This window comes from Vitis vinifera, chromosome 16 (genome assembly GCF_030704535.1).
Source record: "Vitis vinifera cultivar Pinot Noir 40024 chromosome 16, ASM3070453v1".
Classification (NCBI taxonomy): Eukaryota; Viridiplantae; Streptophyta; class Magnoliopsida; order Vitales; family Vitaceae; genus Vitis; species Vitis vinifera.
In genome coordinates this window covers 24715124-24739207 of record NC_081820.1, presented here as the reverse complement: position 1 = coordinate 24739207, position 24084 = coordinate 24715124, and the positions used below count along the sequence as shown (strand labels likewise).

At 31.8% G+C, this 24084-nt stretch overlaps 1 protein-coding gene and 2 pseudogenes across 1 annotated transcript; 2 read left to right on the top strand and 1 right to left on the bottom strand.

The window, feature by feature from the left end:
• Positions 1 to 333: 333 nt before the first annotated feature.
• LOC132255323 (uncharacterized) lies at positions 334 to 2203 on the top strand. Its single transcript, XM_059743422.1, has 2 exons — positions 334 to 358; positions 1572 to 2203. Exons 1-2 carry the CDS (start codon positions 334 to 336, stop codon positions 2201 to 2203), a joined length of 657 nt encoding a protein of 218 aa, XP_059599405.1.
• Positions 2204 to 11897: 9694 nt separating this feature from the next.
• On the bottom strand, positions 11898 to 15554 carry LOC100854577 (rust resistance kinase Lr10-like; annotated as a pseudogene).
• Positions 15555 to 17021: 1467 nt separating this feature from the next.
• LOC100854608 (LEAF RUST 10 DISEASE-RESISTANCE LOCUS RECEPTOR-LIKE PROTEIN KINASE-like 2.1) lies at positions 17022 to 20915 on the top strand (annotated as a pseudogene).
• Positions 20916 to 24084: the final 3169 nt, after the last annotated feature.

Genomic DNA, 24084 nt, shown 5'->3' with positions numbered 1-24084 from the left:
ATCAATGTGATAATGTCATAAATCAATGTTATTTTATTTTTACATTGTGGTCCATAATAGGGCTGGATACATATTGTTGCTTGTTATTTTTTATGAGCTCACCCTAATTCACTTGACTCCAAATAATGTGTTTAATGCATGATAATTATATATATAAGTGAAAAGAGAAAGCTCTCTTGCTCCATCTCTCTGCTTCTTCTTCTTTGGGTTGGAGAGGGCACGCACAACACATTTGGACTGAATCTTGGGTGTAAGAAAGGGAAGAGTTCATTGAACCCGGATTCACATACCATCACGGACTGAGCTTCGTCTTGGAGGCTATGGAGCACGAAAATGGCTTTCCACGACATTAATCAAGGTGAGCGTTTCGTTTATTCTCATTTAATGCATGCTTTAATGTCTACATGTGATCCTATGTTGTTTAAATTTTCATCAATTGGTATCAGAGCCAACATGGATGACATTTGAGCTGCATATTTGGGTTATTTTAGGTTTCCCCTTTTTTGGTTTTGGAAGCCATTTTTTTTGGAGCTTTTATTTTTATTTTTATTTTTTTTCGTTTGGTGTTGTTTCTCAGTTTTCAAGCCCGATTGATGTTGGAGACTTGTAAAGAATATTGTTTAAAGCAAATTAAAACCCATCTTTTTTTTTTTTTTAATGGTTTTTGGAGCTCATTTGATGGAATTTCGGAAATTAGGGCTTATTTTGGTTCTTCCTTTTATGCGTTTTTTTGTGTATTTTTTGGGTTTAGATTGAAAGATTGATGTTTGAGGGTGGAAACCTAAGTGTTTTCATTGGAAAATGCACAAAATTTTGGCCGAATTTTTTTTTTTTTTTTTCCAAAAGAACCAAAACCAAGTCCTGTTCTGGTGGAGAAGATGAGATGACGTCATCATGACATCATTAAAAAAACTTTTTTTTTTTTTTGGTTTTGGTTGTCTTGGTATTCTTGGAATGATTATGCATTTGTTAAATTTGGTTTTATTGGGACAATTATTATTATTATTATTGTTCTTTATGGTATAATTTTTTATCTTATACCAATAATGTTGTCCTAGGCCATTTTTGTTAAATATTTAAATTTATTATGGCAATGAAGAACACTTGTGTGATTGCCTATTGCAATTCCAAGTGTATCAAGTTGTGCAAATTAAATATTTGAGTTTATCATAACAATAGTGAACATATATGTGGTTGCTTATCGTGATCCAATATGTGTCAAATTGTCTTTGTTGAGATATTTTATCTCCCACTTTTGGTTGCTTTATTATTGTGATTATTAAGGTCCATAAGGGTATTGTAATTGTCCTATCGATGATTATAATACTTGGTAGGATGTTTAGATTGGTGAAGGAAATTAATTATATATTATGAACCATACTAATTTTCTTTTTCCCTTTCGGTAATAAAATTAGTGTATCTTAGTTGTGATATTTAATTAGTTGTCCTTACCGCTGTGGAATTTCAAAATTCCAAGCTATTGCTAAATTGAAAATTTATGGAAACTAACAAAGAGCATGATATTGTAGTAACATGCATATTGTTTAATTTTTATATTTTCCAATTACTAGCAATCCTGGAATTACTCTGCAATTATCTGCCATCAAGTCCCTTACTGGAAATAATTGAGGAATGGTATGAGTCTTTCAATGTGCATATAACTTTACACAATTTGGACTTGGCTTTGAGAGTTGATGTGCCAAGTAAGCCCACTGATGTGAGCTCTGCTGATGAAAGATCCTTTTATGAGATATGGGAGCACTCCAATAGGAGGTTTTTGATGGTGATGAAGTATACTATGGATAAATCTATTAAAGAATGTGTCCCAAAAACGGAAATGGCCAAAAACTTTTTGGAATATGTGAAAGCCAATTATACCAAGATTGATAAGGCAGAAATGACAACTTATTTGAAGCTTCTGACAACCACTATGTATGATGGAGTAGGTGGGGTTAGAGATCACATCATCAAGCTAAAGCACCACTTCAACAAGGCAAATGAGATGAAAGTGGAGTTGAGTGAGAAATTCTTGAAATGGTTGATACTCGAGTCACTTCCTACTTCCTTTGATGTGGTGAAGTTGACTTTTAATGCCTTGAAGGAAGAATGGACTCTAGAGGAGTTGATGTCCATTGTGGTGCAACATGAAGTCTCACTGAAGAAAATGAGACTCACTCCCTTGCTCTTGTTACTGACTAAGTGAGTAATATGAAGAAAAAACCTTCACACAAGAATTTTGGAGGCTCTAAGCAATTTAAGAGGAAAAGGAATTCGAGTTAAGGAACCTCCAATGCATCTGCTTCTTCTAATGCTACAAAGAGTGAGAGATTCAAGGGGAAGTGCAACTTTTGCCACAAGATTGGCCACAAGTAGGCTGATTACTTCAAGTTTAAAAATTGGCTAGAAAAAAAAAAAGAAAGGTGAAATTGTGGTTGTGGTTAATTTGAATGCAAACATGATTGAGACTAATATTGTTGATGTTCATGCCAATTCTTGGTGGTTAGATACAGGTGCCACTATTCATGTCACTAATTCTTTGCAAGAGATGACAAACAAAAGGAAGTCGTCAAAGCATGAAGAATGTGTGTATATGGGTGATGGAAGCAAAGTGAAAGTAGAATTTTTTGGCATGATAAAGCTAAGGTTGATCACATAAAGTTTTTTTGTTGTTACACAATGTTGCCTACATACCCTCACTTAGGAGGAATCTGATTTCTGTATCTATTTTGGATAGACAAGGTTACATTTTCCACTTTGGATGAGGAAAAGTGGATATATTTAGCAACTCAGTTCTAATTGGCAATGCTTTTTTGTTTGGCAATCTTTATAGTCTCAATTTACATCATGGTCCTTTATGTGATTCATCTTCTGTTAATTCTGTTATTGGTTGCAAGCGTGCTAGAATGAATATAAGTTCTTCCATGTTGTGACACAAACGCCTAGGTCATATTTCTAGGCAAAGAGTAGAGAGATTGGTTAGAGATGGTGTGCTTTCTAATCTTGATTTTTCAAACTTCGAGACTTGTGTTGTTTGTTTAAAGGAGAAGATGACAGTTAAGACCAGAAATGAAAAGATTGATTGGTGTGAAAGTACTTTAGACTTGATCCACATAGATATATGTGGTCCCATGACACCAACTGCTTTAGGAGGTTATAAATATTTCATCACTTTTATTGATGATTTCTCTAGATATGGTTATATTGAACTAATCCATGAGAAATCTGACTCCCTAAATATGTTTAAGGCCTTTAAGGCTAAGGTGGAGTTGTAGTTGAGAAAGCCCATTAAAGTTGTAAAGTCTGATAGAGGTGGTCAGTATTATGGGAGATATGATGAGATTGGATGAAATCTCGGACCATTCGCTAAGTTTTTGTTGGAATGCGGCATTGATGCTATATATGTAATGCCAGACACTCCTTAACATAATGGGGTTGTAGAAATGAGGAATCACACATTATTGGATATGGTGAGCTGCAAGTTGTCTAATTCCTCCTTACCATAATTTCTGTGGGGTGAAGCCTTAAGGACTGCGACATATATTTTGAATCAAGTGCCCACTAAGTCTGTGCCTAAGACACCTAATGAGCCGTCAGGGAAGAAATCGAGTTTTCACCATTTTCATGTTTGGGTATGTAAGGCTGAGGTTATACCATATAACCCACAATCAAAGAAACTTGATCCTAAAACCATTAGTGGTTTCTTCGTTGGTTATTGCATTGGATCAAGGGGTTCCAGATTTTATTATCCATTTCATACCACTAAGATCATTGAGTCAGACAGAGTTGTATAGTTTGAAGATGAAGTTAATGTTGATCCTAATTTTGTGCCTCATGAGATACCTTTTGGAGAAGAGCATGTTATAATTCCTTTTCCTACATCTCATGTTCCAGATGTGGATGTTCCTATTGTCCAACAACCGACCACTAATCAAGGAGAGTATTGTGATCAAGTGGAACTTGATATTCCTGTTGATGGTACTGTTGTTGATGGGATTCTTTTAAGAATATCACAAAGGGTTCGTAGGCCGGCTATTTCAGATGATTATATGATTTATTTGCAGGAGCATGAGTATGATGGTTATGATGCTTCTGATCCAGTCACTTATCAAGAAGCAATTCATTGTCCTCAATTCACTTCTTGGAAAAAAGCCATGGATGATGAAATGAACTATGTATATGAATGGTGTTTGGGATTTGGTTGAATTGCCACATGGTTGTAAACCAGTTGCATGCAAGTGGGTCTTTAAGACCAAACATGATTCTAGCGGGCAAATAGAGAGATATAAAGCTAGACTTGTGGTTAAAGGTTATAGTCAAAGAGAATGAATTGATTTTAAAGAAACATTCTCACCTGTATCGACCAAGAACTCTTTTAGAGTGATTATGACCATAGTAGCTCATTTTGATTTGGAGCTACATCAGATGGATGTCAAGACAGCTTTCTTGAATGGTGATCTGGATGAGAACGTGTATATGGAGTAGCCTACTGGTTTTGCAGAAGTTGGAAAGGAATATTTAGTTTGCAAGCTCAATAAATCAATTTATGGTCTTAAACAAGCTTCGAGGCAGTGGTATCTAAAGTTTGATAGAATTATCACCCAAAATGGTTTTAAAGAGAATACAATTGACAAATGCATATATTTAAGGGTTAGTAGGAGTAGTTACATATTTCTTGTTTTATATGTTGATGATATACTACTCGCATGAAATGATTCTGACTTGTTGATTGAGACAAAGCACATGTTGTCAACCTATTTTGACATGAAGGATCTTGGTGAGACTTCTTATGTTTTGAGCATAAAGATTCTTCGTGATAGGGCTAATGAGGTGTTTAAATTGTCTCAAAGAACCTATATTGAGAAGATATTGAAGAGGTTCAATATGCATAACTGTAGTTCTACTAGAGCACCAATTGTGAAGGGTGATAAGTTTTCAAAGGCTCAGTGTCCTCAAAATTATCATGAGAGAGAGGAAATGAGAACCATTCCTTATTCATCTTTAGTTGGCAGCCTTATGTATGCTCAAGTATGTACACACCCTGATATTGCTTTTGTTGTGGGCATGTTGGGAAGGTACTTGAGCAATCCTGGGAGTCAACATTGGAAAGCTGCTAAGAAGGTCCTTAGGTATTTTCAAGGAACTAAGGACTTAATGTTGACATATTAGCGCACCAACATACTTGATGTAGTTGGGTTTTGTGATGCTGATTTTGCTGGTTGCATAGATGATAAGAAATGCACTACAAACTATATTTTTATGATGCCAGGAGGGGCTGTACCTTGGAAAAGTGTCAAGTAGACACTTACAACATCCTCAACTATGAAGGCAGAGTATGTGGCATGTTATGAGGCTTGTTGTCATGCTATATGGATGCAAAATTTTATTTTAGGTTTGGGAGTAGTTAACTCCATTTCTAGACCATTGAAATTATTTTGTGATAATTCCGCAGCTGTTGCTTTCTCCAAGAACACTAGGAGTATTTCTTGCTCCAAGCATATTGATGTAAAGTTTTATTTTGTTAAGGAGAAAATGGCAGAGTCTCTTATTGATATTGAACACATGTCCACAAAATGTATGTTGGCAGATCCACTAACAAAAGGTTTACCCATAGTTGTGTTTCATGAACATGTATCTCAAATGGGGTTGTTGGGAGCCTAAGTTGCATTAAGTTAGTGGAAGCCATTTTTGGTATTGTAATATTATGCTATTGTTGGAAGGATTGCTATTATTGTATGTTTTCCTGTGAATCAAGCAATGAAGCATGTATGATTGCTTTTGATTATTTGTTTTGATGAGATTCTATGGGATATTGATTTATGATTATGTATATGTGGTGATGTTTGATTATGTAGTCCAAGTAGGAGAATTGTTGGAATTTTTATGTGTGGACTTACATAATCAATGTGATAATGCCATAAATCAATGTTATTTTATTTTTGCATTGTAGTCCATAATGGGACTAGACACATATTGTTGCTTGTTTTTTTTATTTTTTATTTATTTTTTATTTTTTATGGGCTCACCCTAATTCATTTGACTAACCCATTAAGTCAAGTGGTCCAAATAATGTGTGTGTGCATATATATATATATATATATATATATATATATAAGTGAAAAGAGAAAGCTCTTTTGCTCCATTTCTCAGCTTCTTCTTCTTTGGGCTGGAGAGGGCACGTACATCACATTTGGACTGAATCTTGGGTGTAAAAAATGGAAGAGCTCATTGAACCCGGATTCACATACCATCACAGACTAAGCTTCGTCTTGGATGCAGTGGAGCACGAAAATGGCTTTCCACGACATTAATCAAGGTGAGCGTTTCGTTTATTCTTGTTTAATGCATGCTTTAATGTCTACATGTGATCTTATGTTGTTTAAATTTTCATCATACTGTGCATTTCTTCCTTGCTAGGAGGTTGGTTACTACGCATTATTGGTAAGGCTACCAAATTCCACTACTAATTTTTTGTGAAGTAATATTATAAAGAGTTGATATGAAAATTTTTGGAATTCTTACATTCAAAGGATGTTCAGTGATCTCTAAATTGAATTTGCTTTGTTTAACAGTACAAATTAAATTGAATGTGAATTCAATTTTTAAATTTGTAAATTCAAATTCTACTTCCAAATTGTTTTTATATATTGACTAGGGTGAACTTAATTTAAGTGTAATTCAACTCCACCAACATCTAAAGAAGTCAAAATAATTGAATTGAAATTGGGGTCTTCTTATCCAAGGCCCCAGTCCTATGCATCCAACAACATATTATTTTTTCTTTCTGCTATTCAACCCATTAGTAGTTCCATCAAATTGCTCCCCAAGCAACAATACACTGTAAAAGCTTAGTGAAAAAAATTCATTTTAGGTGAATTAAGTGATTGTTAAAGTAGCTACTTCACTTGGCTCTCTAACAACACTACCACATGTTTTACTTAGTACGAAGGTAGAATGGTTTTTCCTGCCATTTGTATCAGATGGATTTAACTTTATTTGTGATATCTTGTTTTTTTTTTGAAAATATTCATTGCTTTGACAATTGATTTGTGTTTAGTCACAGGAAGAACTCTACTCGGGATATTGTGCCTATTTGGTTTACAAGTTCCATAGGAGACATATATCATTAGATGATAGCATTGAAGAATTCCTACGGAGTCACAAAAATCTCCAACCTATCAAGTACTCATATTCAAATACAAAGAAGATGACTCATAACTTTGCGAATAAATTAGGTCAAGGAGGCTTTGGCTCTGTATATAAAGGAAAACTTCGAAGTGGTCACATTGTATTTGTAAAAGTGTTGATCATGTCAAAAGCTAATAGACAAGATTTCAGCAATGAATTTGCTACAATAGGAAGGATTCATCATGTTAATGTGGTGAGACTTGTTGGATTTTGTGTACAAGGATCAAAATGGGCACTTATATATGATTACATGCCTAATGGCTCTCTTGATAAGTTTATTTTTCTTAAAGAAGAAAACAACACTCTTTTGAGCTAGGAAAGGTTGTATAAGATTGCAATTGGAGTGGGGTGTGGGATTAAATACTTACATCAAGATTGTGACATGCAAATTCTACATTTTGATATCAAGCCATACAATATTCTTCTTGATGAAGACTTTACACCAAAATTTTCAGATTTTGGCATTGCCAAATTGTATTCGACAAATGAAAGTATAGTATCCCTCACTGTTGCACAAGGAACATTGGGATATATTGCTCTAGAATTGTTCTATAAAAACATTAGAGGTGTCTCATACAAAGCTGATGTTTATAGTTTTGGAATGTTATTGTTGGAAATGGTAGGGAGAAGAAAGAATGTGAATGCAAATGCAAAGCACTCGAGTCAAATATATTTCCCATCATGGATTTACCTCAGATATGATCAAGGAGAGAATATAGACTTGGAAGATGCCATTGAAGATGAAAAGAGGTTTGTAAAGAAAATGGTTATAGTTGCATTATGGTGTATACAGATGAAGCCGATAGACCGCCCTTCAATGAGCAAAGCCTTGGAGATGTTGGAAGGAAAGGTTGAATTGTTAGAAATGTCGCCTAAGTCTACTCTATACTATGAAGAAATGTCAATTGAGGATCATATCAACAATCCAATAGGAGCATCAATTTCCTGGCACAATTCCATGGATAAGTAGCATTTTACCTACTTGCATTCTCTCCTATGTTTGTAATTTGGCATAGATGTACGCATGGGCTGTAACTCCTCTTGCAAGGTCCAATATATAATGTACTATTGTCTTGAGGCACTAACATGTAATATTTTTCCCAAGCCCCTCCATTGGATCTCTCGTTTTGTTTTTATGTCTCCGTGTGGTACACTACCTAGGTCATCATTGGAGAAACTATAAAAAGCTGTTTTGCAATTGTTCATGGGTTGCTCCTTCTTTGGGAGAGTTTTAGGGAAGAAAACCTTGTTGCAGCTGGAGCTTGGGTTGCCACACTCATTTGCCTACTTTTTTGGGACTTTGTAATTGTTTTTTAATGTCCTAAACTCCTTTTCTTAGATTGTGTTTGAACATACTTGTTTTTAAGCTTTGGTTTAAGCGATATCGAATTGGAATCTTAGGTTTTGATACTCATTTTCTTATACTCTTAATTGTGATTCTATCTTTATGCCTTTTGAGTAGTGGATTAGGCTAAGGAAATGGGGGCCCTTTGGACCTCTTCTTTACCCTAAAAATGATCCCCTCATTAATCATTTTGTAAGTTGGACTTTTTCATTTTTAATTAAAACTATTTTGACTTGAGACAACCATTATTAAGCCCTCAATTCTATAATTTGGCAAGCAAATGGGGAGTGAGTTTAAGGTATTTCACAAGAAGGTTCAATTAATAAGTACAGAGCTTAGGTTTAATTAAATTGAATTTGTGTTGAAAATTCTCAAGTCGATAGCACTTGTAGGTAGTCTTAGATGAGTTAGCTTAATTGATAGTCTTTTCATGGAAATAAGACAACTTAAAGGATCTCCTTATATAAAAAGCATGAAATAGTAAAACCTTATGCGATCAAATTATCGGAAAATATAAGGTTTTTTTTTATCAAATTCAAATGATTTAAAATTATCATAGATTCCTTTAATATATTTATATTCATTTATTAAAAAAATTTAAAAATACACCATAAAATTATTAATTTTATTAAAGTATTTTTATTGCATTTTGATAAATAAAAAATTAAGTCATTCAAGATTTTAAATAATTTTTTTATATAAAATATTTTATTTGAAAGTTTCGTTAATAAATTGGTGTGAATATATTATTCTACTTTTTGCTGGCGTAACTATAGAGACATGAGGCCCACAAAGGTTCCAATATAGAAATATTAACCATTTTTCAATACTGGCAAGAGTGTCTCAATCTCCACACTATGGTTTAGTGCATTTTTTTTAAGGGAAAACGTCTAAATATTGAGCTATATTTCCTGCTCGTGTATATCGTACCTCATGGAGAGATACGAAAAGGGTAGGAGGGGGTGGAGAGTGTATGGAAATGGTTAGGAGTTTTTCATTGATGAAAATGAAAACCTTTTTCAGCTGATTTGTTTTAGAAAATAAATGATGGGGAAATTAATTTCTTTAGAGATTTTTGGATAAAAAATGGAGTTAGAAACTCTGAAAACTAAAGCTATATTTAGTTCTTAGAAAAATTGAGAGAATACGATGAAAAGAAATTGAAGAAGAAAAATAAAAAGTAAGAAAAAAATAGATTTGAAATTAATGAATTTTATTTATGTGTCACTTCAAATTAATTTTACACATTCTTCCTTTTTTATGTATAATTAAATAACTTAAAATTACATAATAAATTTTAAATTAATTTTAATTATATTTGATTTTCTTCATTAAGCTTTGAATATAATTTTTGATAAATTTAACTTAATTCCCCACTATCCTTTTCCTACAAAAGCTTTACATTTTAAAAAGGCCTCACTATGACCATCATCAAAGATAGTGCTTCATTTTTCAATTTGGTGGCCTTTATGGTCCATCAAGAAAGACAAAACCAAAAAAATTTCCTTCTCCCTTTCTAGAAATACATTACCTACTCTTCCATAAAAAAATCCCATTCCACATTGCCCGTTGCAAAAGAATTTAAAGTCTGTCAAATGCAAGGAAAAACCTTCAAAAGAATTGACTAACTGGATATGGAGATAGCAACTTGCAGCAGGGTAAAGAAGAAGAAGAAAGAATGATAATTTATAGTTTTCATTATTACCTTAATAATTTTCAATATAAATTTTTCTAAAAGAACTAAGAAAACGTCCCAAAGTTTTTTTCATTATTATATAAATAATTTTTATATAATAAAAATAAAATTTATCAAAAAATTATCTAAGTGGTTTAACTATTAGTCATTGGTATCAATTAATTTTTTCTAAATTTATTTTAATTTAGTCTAATTCTTTAGAATTTATATTTTAATTTTGTGTCACTTTTTCATTGAAGAAGTGTATGTTTTGTTTGGTATATCTCTAAGTAATTTTTTTTGTTTAAATTACAATTATATTTATGAAAAATATAAATAAGGACTCCAAAGTTTTAAGAATAAATAGGAAGAAAAATAGATAAATAAATTTATAATAAAATAAGTTTAAGTAAATATTTTATAGATGATAAAGAAGAATTAATTTATCAAATAAAATTAGAAATACTGAAATAGTGGGACAAAAAATTTAATTACAAAAATAGTTGTAATGATTGATATGATTATAGTATAATTAATTACTATAAACATAAAAAAAAAAAGTTATAAAAGCACAAAACAAGGAAAATAAATATCTTATTGGGCTGCCATGATCAAATTATGTCCTGTATACTAATAGAAAGTTGGTATCAAACTCCGTATCAAGCCCAACCCAGCCTGAGTAGCACATGATCCAAGCTCCGCCTATGGACCTTCCATTGGGCTTGGCCCAGTCAAATAGAGTAGATTGTTCCAGTGATTCGATGTTCTGGCCTAATTGCAGTTGATCTTAAACACATGGAGGAACCCTAAGACCCCTCGGCTAAGACAAGCTTGTTTGCATCAGGGTCCTAAGACACTGGACTTTTTATTGCTTAGGTTAAACAATATATACCATAATCTATTGAGAGAGTTTGAGTCCATTATTATTATTACATAATCTATTCACTCCATATATTTTTTCTTTCTTTCTCATTGGTTAATTTCTCCCACAATTTAATATTTTTCATGGTCTACCGTACATATGATCCATTGGTAATTTGTATTGGTTAAATATCTCATTTTAAATTACCACTAAATAAATTTTCTTAGCATTAAAAGAAGTTGATCCTTTGCCTTTTGAGGATATTCCATTAGCATTAGAACTGTGATAGAGGTAAGGAGATGATCAACCATCCCCAAATTTCAATATTAATGAACTTTGTCTTTGATAATGCATCCATATGAGACCTTTCTAAAGGTAAAGCCACTTGCTTTGTACGGAAATGGTGGTAGAGAATTAAGCTTAATTTTTTAAAATTGTAGTCATAAATTAAAGGCCAAATTTTTGTTTGAAAACTCTTGCTTCTTAGTGCAAAGCAAAAGATTATATACTTTATCAAGTTATTGGGTAATATAATCTAGCTCAAGGAGCAACTTTATTTAGTCATTACATAACTTATTCGTCTTACTTCTCAATCCAATAAAAAAGTGATAAAGGCAAAAAGGAAGAAAAAAAAAAAAGCAAAAGAAACTCCATATAGACATAGTGGATGAGACTTATTTTCAAGTTTCCTAGATCTATTCTATTGCTATTTCGTACAATACTCTCTATCTTGAATGCGATGGACATTAGTTATTCTTGATTGAAAGGTGATCTCTAGAGTTGTGTGTAGCTAAACTATAAATTGGATTGTGAGAATATTCTTGGACATATTCATTAAAATATCATACATGATAAATACATTACATGGGAATAAGAACTTCTAGAATCTAACATCAATTGAGCCACTGGTATAATCATTGTGTACAATCATTTGTTCAATTAACAGAAATATAAATAGAAATGCTACGATGATGAACAACTACAATATGAATTTTTACAAAATTACACATTCATAATAATTTGAGGCAATTATTTTACTCTATTTCTGAAATGATTGCTAACTCTTGTTGAAAAACACTTCCTGGTTTGCTCAAGTTTGTCTTTGTTGGAGTTGTTGAAGCAAAAGGATTAGGAGGCATGGTTAACTTGCCTCCTCCTTCCAACATTTGAACCACAATTTTCATGGAAGGACGATCCATTGGAAACCATTGAATACATGAGAGTCCCACAATTGCTAATTTCTTTGCAATCTCAACATCTCCTTTTTCTTCAATCCGAATATACAATTCTTCCCCTATATCCAAATGATTATAAATCCATTCTGGGAAGTATACTTGGCTAGTACTCTCCACACTAACATCAATATTCTTCCTCCCTCCAACCATTTCAAGTAACAACATTCCAAAACTATAAACATCTGACTTATAAGACACATTCCCAAAAATCCTAGACAACACTTCTGGAGCAATGTAGCCTATTGTTCCCCTTGCAACGGTCATAGAGACCGCACTTTGTTCCTTGGAGCACAATTTGGCTAAACCAAAGTCAGAAACCTTTGGATTAAAGTTGTGATCAAGTAAAATATTATGAGGTTTGATATCAAAATGGAGGATTCTTTTATCACAACCTTGATGAAGATACTCAATTCCTTTCGCTATACCTATAGCAATTTCTTGAAGTTTCTTCCAATTGAGTGAATAGTTCTTAACATCTCTTGAAAATATGAACTTCTCTAATGACTCATTTGGTAAGTACTCATAAATTAGAGCTCGTTTAAATCCATCAGCACAAAATCCAACTAAGCGAACTATATTAACATGGTGGATTGTACCCATCGTTGCCACTTCATTAATGAACTCTTCTCCATTTCCTTGAGAATTATTAAGGATTTTTACTGCAACAAAAACTTAATGTGAAAGCTTTCCCTTGTACACGGTTCCATAACCTCCTTGGCCTAATTTATCTTTGAATTGATTTGTAATCCTTTTAATATCAGCATAGGAGTATCTTGAGGGCTTGAGAGCTTCATAGTCTTCCAGAAACCTTTTAACCTTTATTCCATTCTCTCTTTCTAATTTATCTGAGCTATAGAGACGATAAAACATAGCAATTACTAACACAAGTAGAAAGAAACCAAAGATTGTGCCTGCAAACATAAAAAGAAGAAAACTTAAACTTTTTTTATTTAAATAAATAGATAGAATAACCAAGTTAAGAATCCTTATTTCTATAATAAAAATGCATAAATAAAATATTACCTGTTACCATTGCTTGCTTTGATACACCTGTAAAATATTAAAAAATAATAATAATTATCTTGTTGTGCTCTTGGAATTAACAAAATCATGCTAAATTACATGCATATGATATGATTTTAATTTAATTTTATTCTAGGCTTCAACCCTATCTTTTTGGGTCTCTTTCTTATACTCTACATGTTGAGTACCAATTCTACTGGTAACTCCATTCTAACTTGTAGTGGAGATTAAAACTTACCCTTCTAATATCTATTATGTATCTTAGTTAGACTATCATGTTTCATAATAACTTACTATCATAATGAAGCCCTCAACACTAATTCACCCTATTTTATAACAAAAACTAAAATAAAAATAAAACTCTATCTCAAACAAATCTCTATCCTTATCCTATGACATTATATATAGTGAGATTCCAATCGGTGAATTGACACTTGGCAATTTGATTGACCATTAACATATAACTTCTCATGTTAGATAAGAGGGCAAAGGTATCCATGCATGTGGATACCCATTAAAATTAGGAAAATGATATTTATGAAAAATTTTACACAACTGTGATTATTGGGAGTTGCAACAAAGATGGATTACCTGGGAGGTTAGTATTCTCTACTTGGATATGAAACAATAAATGAGAAAATCATCTATTTTAAACAATCTTTAGTAATTTTCTTTTAGTTCCTTAAACATCTCCAAAATCCAAAATGAATACTTGAATATCAATTATATTACTTTGCATTTTTACATTCACATTGTTGGAAAAGTATGGAGAAACGAAAAAAAAAAAGTACTTATCATAAGTAGTTAGAAAAGAATCCACTACAAAAGAACTTTTAACATTGTTGTTATATTTCTTTAATTTTTCAAAAAATTAACTCCAAAATAAACATTTAGCTCTTTGTCCAATTATTTCCTTATTAACTTTTCAGGGCTCTAAAAATTTGAAGAAAGAAAAGAAACAATATAAAACTTTAGCCCAAAAATTCATGATTGATAATTTCTTTACTCTTGTTACCATTTTTGCATAAAGACAATAATTTTAAAATGTATAAAATTATTTTCACTAATTAATTATTATTTCAAATTATGACCTAATATAGACAAAAATATTTTGGTGAAAGATGCAAAATGATTAGTACTTAAAAAAAATCATCATGTAAATAGTAAGTAAACATATAGTACTTTGATTGGTTGTGATCAAATTGATCTTTTTTTCTTTTTTTATTTTTTATTTTTTATCTTTCAGACTTTCAGAATCCCAATAAAAAGTAATTTCCATCCAAGATTTTAGTTCTACTTTCCATAGCTTAGAAACTCGATCAGTAGAATTTATCAACTCATATCCTTTGCAATGGCTTTTTAATTCCACAATGGAGTATTTGTTTATTGGATCATTGTAGAGGATATGAGGCGGGAATGAAAGATGAAAAGAAGATGAATAGGGAATTGAGATACATAAAGTACCTTTAATACATTCAGTTTCTGGTTCCTTGCTATTACTCTTCTTCAGTCTGCATATGTGTCCTCGTAGGCAGCTTCCACATATTGATTTCGGCCACTTCAAAGAAAACGCACTTCCATTGAATTTATAATCCGTAAAGACATGATATCCAACTGAAGCGTTGTAAAGCCTGCGGCAAGACGATAGGTCCATATTTTGGAGGGGATAGAAGGAATCAACGGCATAAACTGGGTTACCAGGGATAGAAAGGCAAGGGATGAAGTGAGCAGCAAATGATTCTGCCGTTTTAAGTAAGGAACAATTGAAGAAGGTGACGTCCCCCTCAAATTTGAACTGGAAGGGGGACGAAGCTAAACTAAGGTTTCGAAGCTGTCTCTCAAGGCAATTATCCGGGTTCTGGACAATGATTTCCCTGGATTCGTAGATTATATTCTTCACCAAGAGCTTTACCGAATCTGGCAGCTCCAGCATGATCTGATTATTCTCAGTGCAAGATAAAACAAATCCCGGGTATCCACAGTGGTGTGGCTGGCTTTTTAGACGGAAAGGGAACTGGATGAGTGGACCCTGGACGCCACAACGATTTGATGTCGGGCACTCACCTCGCCCCCCTCTCATCTCCACAAACAAGGTCAGAAACGAGAACAAAAATAAAGAGAGAGATCGATCCATTTTTATGGAAGGAAGTTGTGACTTTTGCCAAGAACAGAAATCTCAGGGATAGGAAAGAAAGTGGAAAGGGGGATACAAATATTGAGAGGAGATTTGCCTGAAAATTTATAGAGAAGAATTCTAGGAAGGAGAATTACTGTGGTGTTACATTTTCAGTCAATTATTTATGCACTTTTACTAATAGATTTTCGCTCTGTAAGAATGTCCTTTCACCCTGTATATACACACATGTATATGGTTATCTTCTCTCTTTCAAATTTAAGTATTCCATTTAATTTGTACATATAATTTTCTATATGATATGTAATTGATTTTTACTTCTCAATGGATAGAGGATCTAGGAAGATAATAACTTTGCCATCACCTAGTCTTTTTTACTCATGCATTTAGAATCAAGATTTGAACTTTTCAATTGATAGAAGATCTGGAAACTCCATTCCTACTTGCCATCTTCACTTGTATCCACACATTTAGAGTCAAGATTTTGAATTTTCAAATAACAAACCTGTAATAACTAAAGATTGTTGGATGACATTGATTAAAACTTCTAATTAATTTTGGTTATACATCACTATCTTTAATTTTCATTATGTCGACATATTTAGAGGTCTCTTGTTGTTCTCAGCCAAAAGTCTTTAATGATTGAAGTTGTCAGACATGACTTGCAAAGGAATTCAGTGAATCTGATGATGAACCAAAGGTTGGTATGCTTTACCCTTATTTCAAATTGCACCAAAATGGGGACCAAAAGGTGGTTTAGCCAGTTGGCTGAATAATTGCAACTCATTTCTCTTAAATTCAACATAAATTAAAATGGAAGAATTCCAAATTAGTATCTTTCTCAAATGTCATAATGGTCAAGACCAACAAAAAAATATAAAAACACTTTTACCTAAGCATAGTACCTATTCTAAAATTTAATAATATTTCATTTATTATAATTTCAATCTAAACGTACTGTCTTGCTTAATTTCTTTTTGTATGTTTTCAAAAAAATCAAATTTAGATATGAAGTAGGAATTCGATTAGGAGAAATACAACTTAAAATACAAATTGTAAAAAACTACAAAAGATTATTCTAATAATTATGATTAATATCAAATGCGAAGTCATTTCTATAAAGAAAATTTTATCTAACTTGGTATATATCGTGTATCTAAAACTTATAGAAGGTTCAAATTTTTAGAGAAGTGGTAACTTAACATAATACAATGCATAATTCATTATTCATATATTTATATAAAGTTAATTAGGTATACATTATGGTTCATTTAAGCTTCGAGGAAAGTTGCTAATTCAGCTATAAGATCCTTTTTATTTTTTATTTTTTGAAATTAACTTCAAATATTACTATATCAAATATAGTGATTCTTGGTTTTCATTATGTGGACATATTTAGAGGTCTTTCCCTGTTGAACAGGCAATGCTTGAAGGTGTCAAAATGCAACTTGCAAAGCAGTAGAGTGAACCTTATCATGAACAAGGGGTGGCTATCCGTTACTTCAATGTGAAGTTATTCAAATACAGAAAAATCAAAGTACTTTATTATGACCCGTTCAATAAGTCTCCTTTCTCTTAAACTCAACATAAAAACAGAAGAATTCCAACTCAGAATCTCTCTCAAATGTCATAATGCTCAGAGAAGCAAAAGTTGTGGCATTAACAGTCTTGCACACTTTCTTGCTTGCAATTTGTGCTGCTAATGGAAACCAGACATGCAGGCCTTCTTCTTGTGGAGATATTAAAAAAATCAGCAACCCTTTCCGATTGAAAGGTGATCCGTCTGGGTGTGGTGATCCTGACTATGAATTGGTCTGCGAAAATAATCGTACTATGGTAAACCTGGAGCATGGGAAATACTATGTTGCCGATATCAACTACGTTAACTACACCATTCGGGTAGTGGATCCTGGGGTGGAAAAGGGCAACTGTTTCTCCGCTCCTCTGTATTCCTTGACAAGAGAAATATTCCGTTCGGATAAGAGAGCATATTTTTTGAATCCGCATGAAGCGACCAATACCACGGTTTTGATGAACTGCGAGCAGCCAATAAGTGATGGCAACTATATTCCTATCACTCCTTGCAACAGAAGCAATGTGACTTCATCTTCCTCACAAGCATATGTTTATGCATTAGTCGGCGGAGGAGACTCCCTGCTGGTGAATGATATTAAGTATTCATGCACCATTAGCAGGACTATTATTACTCAATTCTTGAAGCCCGGCAATCTTTCAATGTCAGATTTGCAAGAAATACTTCCTCAGGGGCTTGATATTTCATTCTTGCCCTTCCGTTGCAAAAGCGAATGCCATGTGAAAGGGCCATACTGCGATCTAGATTGGACCAAAAATACTGTAAAATGTACGAGTATGAAAAATATTTTTTATTTTATTTTATTGTTTTGCTTCCTACAATAAAACTTGCTTAATTGGCTTAATATTGCAGGGTACTCTTTTGGGTATTGGTTCTCTGAATATTTGGAATCTTTAAGGGGTGAGACTCCTGGAGTCAAGTTTTTATCTTTCATGTTTTATTTCTTGATAAATTTCATCTTTTATTGTCCTATATCTTTTTCATGTTAAATTTAATTTGTGTTTTTTTGGTTTTTTTTATTTATTATTATTAATTAACAGATCGGAGCACCTTTTCAAGCAACGGTAAGGCCTACTTAACAATTGTTTGAATGAAGCATTTCTTTGATAGGATAAAATTGAATTTGAATAAAGCATCCATTAAACTGGATTTTCCAATTTGGGAATAAATAAAGGAGTGTTGTTAAAGAATCAATATGTGAAATTATTAAAAGTAGGATTGTTATCATGACATTTTTTTCCAAAAAGACAGAGGATTAATCACTTTTTAGTTATATATATATAAAAGAGCCAAGTGGGTTAAATTATGTGGTTTAGTTAGTTGGTGATTACTATTGTGGGTTCTCTATTTTATTTTCTTCCTTTTTTGAGATAAATTATCATTATCTAGTTGGTCAACATGTAGAATTTGAAGACAAAATGTATAAGATTCTTCAAATTTTACCACTAATGTAATTTAATTACTTGATTTCATCATGTAGGTGTGAGAGAAAGATACAACTACTACTACCACTATGAAACTGCACTTTACCTTGGTAAGGCTTCTAGAGTGTCTATTATCATATGATTTTCATAAATTGGATAATAATAATAATAATAATAAAAAAGACTTGTTATATTCAATTACATATTTAATCCCATGTGCTATATATGTATAATTGAGATTCTCATTTATGTAGTGATTGAATAATTTATTTTATTTATTGATGATAATCCAAGTAAGTAAACTACTACTTTATTTTTATTATTAGCTGTTAGTATAATAAATGTTTAGATGAAGGAGAAAATCTCCCTGTCAACTTGATAATTAATAATACACATAATTTATATGCGCACTTAATAATGGTATAGATGATTTTTAAATAGCTATAATAATAGTAATAATTTTTCTTGTTTATCCATCTCTCTTGCTTTTCAATCAATAAATAATAGTAAAAATAACTCTCTTATACCGGTCTATTGCTCATCTTTAATATGTAATATATGCAAATCTTTTGTTTTTAAATTTAATCATTTTTTAATCTTATTTTTGCAGGTTGGATAATAAGATACATAGGTAAGTCTTTCAAATCTCAATAAATAGATTGCTGCAAAGGATACTATGTTTTTCTCTTAGAACTCATTTTGCCTTAATCTTTTAGAAGTTTTTTCAAAGAAGATTGTATAAAGGTGCCTAGTTTTATTGTTCTACATTTGGTTGTACAAATATAAATTGGAATTCCATTTTTATGAAATTCAGAATTTTAATTTTAAATGAAATCATATATTTTTGCAAATTTGTTATGTATTGAATTTTAAATTTATTTAGAGTACAACCAAATTGACAATTGGGCATCCAATTCCATTTCCCAATTTTAAGCAATCAAACAAATTTTCTCTTTCATTCTATACAATATTGATTGGAAACCTAAAAACATCTTTCTATTGAGTCAACCAATAAGCAATTATATGGGTGAAATGACTTTTTAAACAATCTTATTTGGATTCAATAATTGAATGTAGATGATGATACACCTTCCTCTAATTTTATTTTTTTTCTTGATATTTTTAACATGTGATTTATAGGCATGATCATCATCGGGAGGGCCATACCTGGTATTTTGTGTTTGCTTGTCTATTTAATCTACAAGTTTCCACGAAGACACTTATCATTGGATGATGGTATTGAAGAATTTCTACATAGCCATAAAAATCTTCAGCCAATCAAATACTCATATTCAGAGATAAAAAAGATGACTCATAATTTTAAGAATAAATTAGGTCAAGGAGGTTTTGGCTCTGTGTACAAAGGAAAACTCCAAAGTGGTCGCATTGTAGCTGTAAAAATGTTAGTTATGTCAAAAGCTAATGGGCAAGATTTCATCAATGAAGTTGCCACAATCGGAAGGATTCATCATGTTAATGTTGTGAGACTTGTTGGATTTTGTATACAGAGATCAAAATGGGCTCTTGTATATGACTTCATGCCAAATGGGTCTCTTGATAAGTTTGTTTTTCTTGACCAAGGAAACAACATTCCCTTGAATTGGGAAAGATTATACAAGATTGCACTTGGAGTGGGACGTGGGATTGAATACTTACATCAGGGATGTGACATGCAAATTCTCCATTTTGATATCAAGCCACACAACATTCTTCTTGATGAAGACTTCACACCAAAAGTTTGAGATTTTGGTCTTGCAAAATTATATTCAACAAATGATAGTATCGTATCCATCACTGCTGCTAGAGGAACCTTGGGCTACATTGCTCCTGAATTATTCTACAAAAACATTGGAGGTGTATCATTTAAGGCTGATGTTTATAGTTTTGGAATGTTGTTATTGGAAATGGTAGGGAAAAGGAAGAATGTTAACACATTTGCAGAACATTCAAGTCAAATGTATTTCACATCATGGGTTTATAAATATGATCAAGAAGAGGACATGGAAATGGGAGATGCCACTGAGGAGGAAAAAAGGTATGTAAGGAAAATGGTGATAGTTGCACTATGGTGTATACAAATGAAGCCTGTAGATCGTCCTTCAATGAGCCAAGCATTGGAGATGCTTGAAGGAGAGGTTGAACTCTTGAACATGCCTCCTAAGCCAACTCTATGGTCTATTGATAATCATGAGCAATTCATGGTAGAGGCATCAACTTCATCATCCAATTCCATGGGTACAATTACCTTAAATGGAAGGTAGTACTACACCATGTAGTTGCTTATTTTGTGATCCAATAATAATGTGTGATTGTGTCTTATGTGTAAGGTTTCTATGAGATCAGTCTATGTAATAAGATAAAGTTTCTTCTTCAAACAATAGTTTGGTTCCTTGTAAGTGAGGCTATGTACAAGTAATAAAATATCATTTTAGATGTAATTTGAAAAGTCTTCTTGCTTGCCCTTAAAATTATCAAAGAAAATCCTTCATTTCCTTTTAAGTTCTGTTTTTTTTTTTCGGGTATTCTACAAAAATAATTATTGGGGTTGTAGATGTTCAGGTAAGCTATTTTGTTATGAATTTGTTGCTAGTAGTAATATGGGCTTTCAAGGATCAATAGTGCCAATTACAACATTTCTTTTGTAAGTAATTACATGTAGTTTTTGTTAGAGAAATATCCTTGCCCCCTCCAAATGTTACAATTCAATAACACTCTTGGACATTGGATTGCACCATTCCATGTATGGTTCTTTAGATTAATGGACGCTTTGGTTTCTCCATTCTTAGATTTGTATTGCTTGAAATTTAATTAGGCCTCTAATCTCACTCTTCACACTTTAAATCAGTCTCTCAAATTAAAAGTTGCATTTTAACAGAGAGAGAATTAACAAAGATGTAACAATTTGAGAGCTTAAAGCTTTCCATGGTATGTCTATTATTATAATTAATTATCAACATAAAATTGTAGGAGCAAATAAATATTCAAAATTTTAAAATGGTCTCCTACAACTCTCACACTCCAATAATTTTTGTAATTCATTGTACACAAAGATAAAAATATCAGTAATTATGGGTATATAAGTATTTTGATTTTGTGAATATATCGGATATATATCAACAGATATTTTAACACAAAATATTGATGACATAAAAATTAATGAAAATTTTAAAAATATTAGAAAAAAAAAACTCAAAAAAATGATATAAGGAGTAACATTTTAAAGTTATTTTAATATATATATATATAAATTTTATAAGTGTACATTTATTATTAAGTTTCACTATGTATTATTTTACAACAATATTACGATACCATCTTTAATTTTAAAATATATTTAATATTAAAAATATGATTCATTTTAATTTAAATGTATTCAATGATATCAAATTAATACTAAAATATGTATAATTTTTTTTAATATTTATAGTTTTTATTTTTAATAAATATATAGATTATACAAAATAGATAGAAAATTATGTTTTTATATTTTTTGCAATAAATTATATCAAATGCAAAAATAAAATAATTAAAATTAATTTATTTAATAAAATAATCTTTAGTACTCCTATATATATATATATATATTGGTGCATATCTCCTAGTTAGGGTACCATGCTCTAGTGGCTGCTATAGATTTAATTTGAACCTTTTGTCCCAGGTTCAAATCCTCTTAGCAACACAAATGTTGGTCGATTTTGATGCTTTATTTATTGCATATGACTTTTCAAATAAAACCACCAAGACAATTTTTCTTGGCACTAAAAGAAAGTTGGTTCTTACATTTAGAGGACTTCATTTCTTTTATCTTCATAAATGTGCAATGCCCTCGATGTGATAAGGCCATAATACTATATGAATTATGCCGATAATACCATGCATTGTAATCCAAACATAAGCATGAGGAATGATGTCTATTTTAATTTATTTATAAATTTATTTTGCTTGCTAGATTTCCGACGCTTCACTCCCATTAAATATAGCATATGGGGAATCTAGATTTTCTATGAATTGGTCAAAACCTTTGTGTGGAAATTGCAAAGCAGAAGGTGAGAAATGCGGGCTGAAGATGAGTAATGACACGGAACCTGAAATCAAGTGCATAAAGAAGCCAACAAAAGGTACGTACTACACAATATTCCATATCATTTTGAAAGGAGAAATTACGACAGAGGATATTAACCCATGCCATATTCCTTTGCACCCTGATATGGCAATGGAAATTTTGACATAATTTCATTTTATCTATTCGTATTTTGACATAAATTACTCTCTATAGACTTGTTGATCCATTCGTAGAGTTGACAAGTTAGATGTTATGTCATTGGGATTGTTTAATTTAACCCGGCCCCTTAACTTAATTAGGGTCATGTATTCAGTCTGGTACTTCTTCCTTGAGAGTCTCCTCAAGTAAATGGATAGAAAGTAAGGAATTTGGGATTGTTTCATTCAACCCCCTTGACTCAGGATCATGTATTCAGTCTGCTACTTCTTCCTGAAGAGCCTCCTCAAGTAAACAGATAGAAAGTAAGGCATTTCATAAAAATATAGGCCACTTGATCAACAGCTGATATGCATTTGGCAGAAATGTCAGCATACAGAACCTCTTCTCCAATAAATGGTAATCAATATTATTAATGCGCTGCATTTGGGATAGGGTAAAAATAGAAGAGGATAAGAACATATACATAGATCGTTTTGTAGCATTCCAATATATCCAATATAATTCAATCATAGCATATACTATAAAACAATACTAAGAATTCATTTGGTAGTAACTATAGGAAATGTTTTTAGCGTAAAAAGTGTTTTTAGAAAAAACAAATGTTTGAAAAAATTTATGAAAAACTTTTAAAAATCTGAAAAATCATTTTTAGTGTTTTCTAAAGAAGTAGTCGATGGGTGATTTTCATAAAAACACTTTGAGTAAAACACTGTCAAATGCACCCTAAGCCTCTTTAGGAAGAATAAAGTTCATCCCAATTAAACCACAACTACATGATATCTTTAGGAAGAAATAAATTTCATATACAATGTTCTTAAGAAAACAAAGAATGTACTATAATCCTATTTATTTGAGTTATAAATTGTGGTTGTGTTATTTCTTCTCCCTTGTAGTATTGGATGAGCTTAGATGGGCATGTTTCAATTCATAAACAATAGCTACAAAGAACTTGTAGAAACCACTATAAGGAAAAAGGAAACAATGACAGCTTTTTAAGCATCAAGAAAGACATATGAAGTGGCTCACCTAAAGCATCATATTATATCATGTCAAGGAATGAATTTGGATACATGAATGCTTCTAGGAAACCTTATCCTTCATATCTAACTCAATAAAAATGGGATGAGAAATACCATTAATTGAAAAGGAGAGAGTGGAAGAAAAGGAACTTAAATATCTTGTTAAGAAATTATAGAGGGTATGAGTCAAATGGCTTTGATACCATGAAAAAAATAAAAGTAGAAAAATAGTAGAATTAGTGTTCTATATATATTTTTGCATGTATTTATTTTTCTATGCATGGTACAATTGAAGAACATAATAAAATAAATTAGTAAATATCTTTGTTCCTTAACTATACTTCAAAATTGTCCTCTATATGTTTG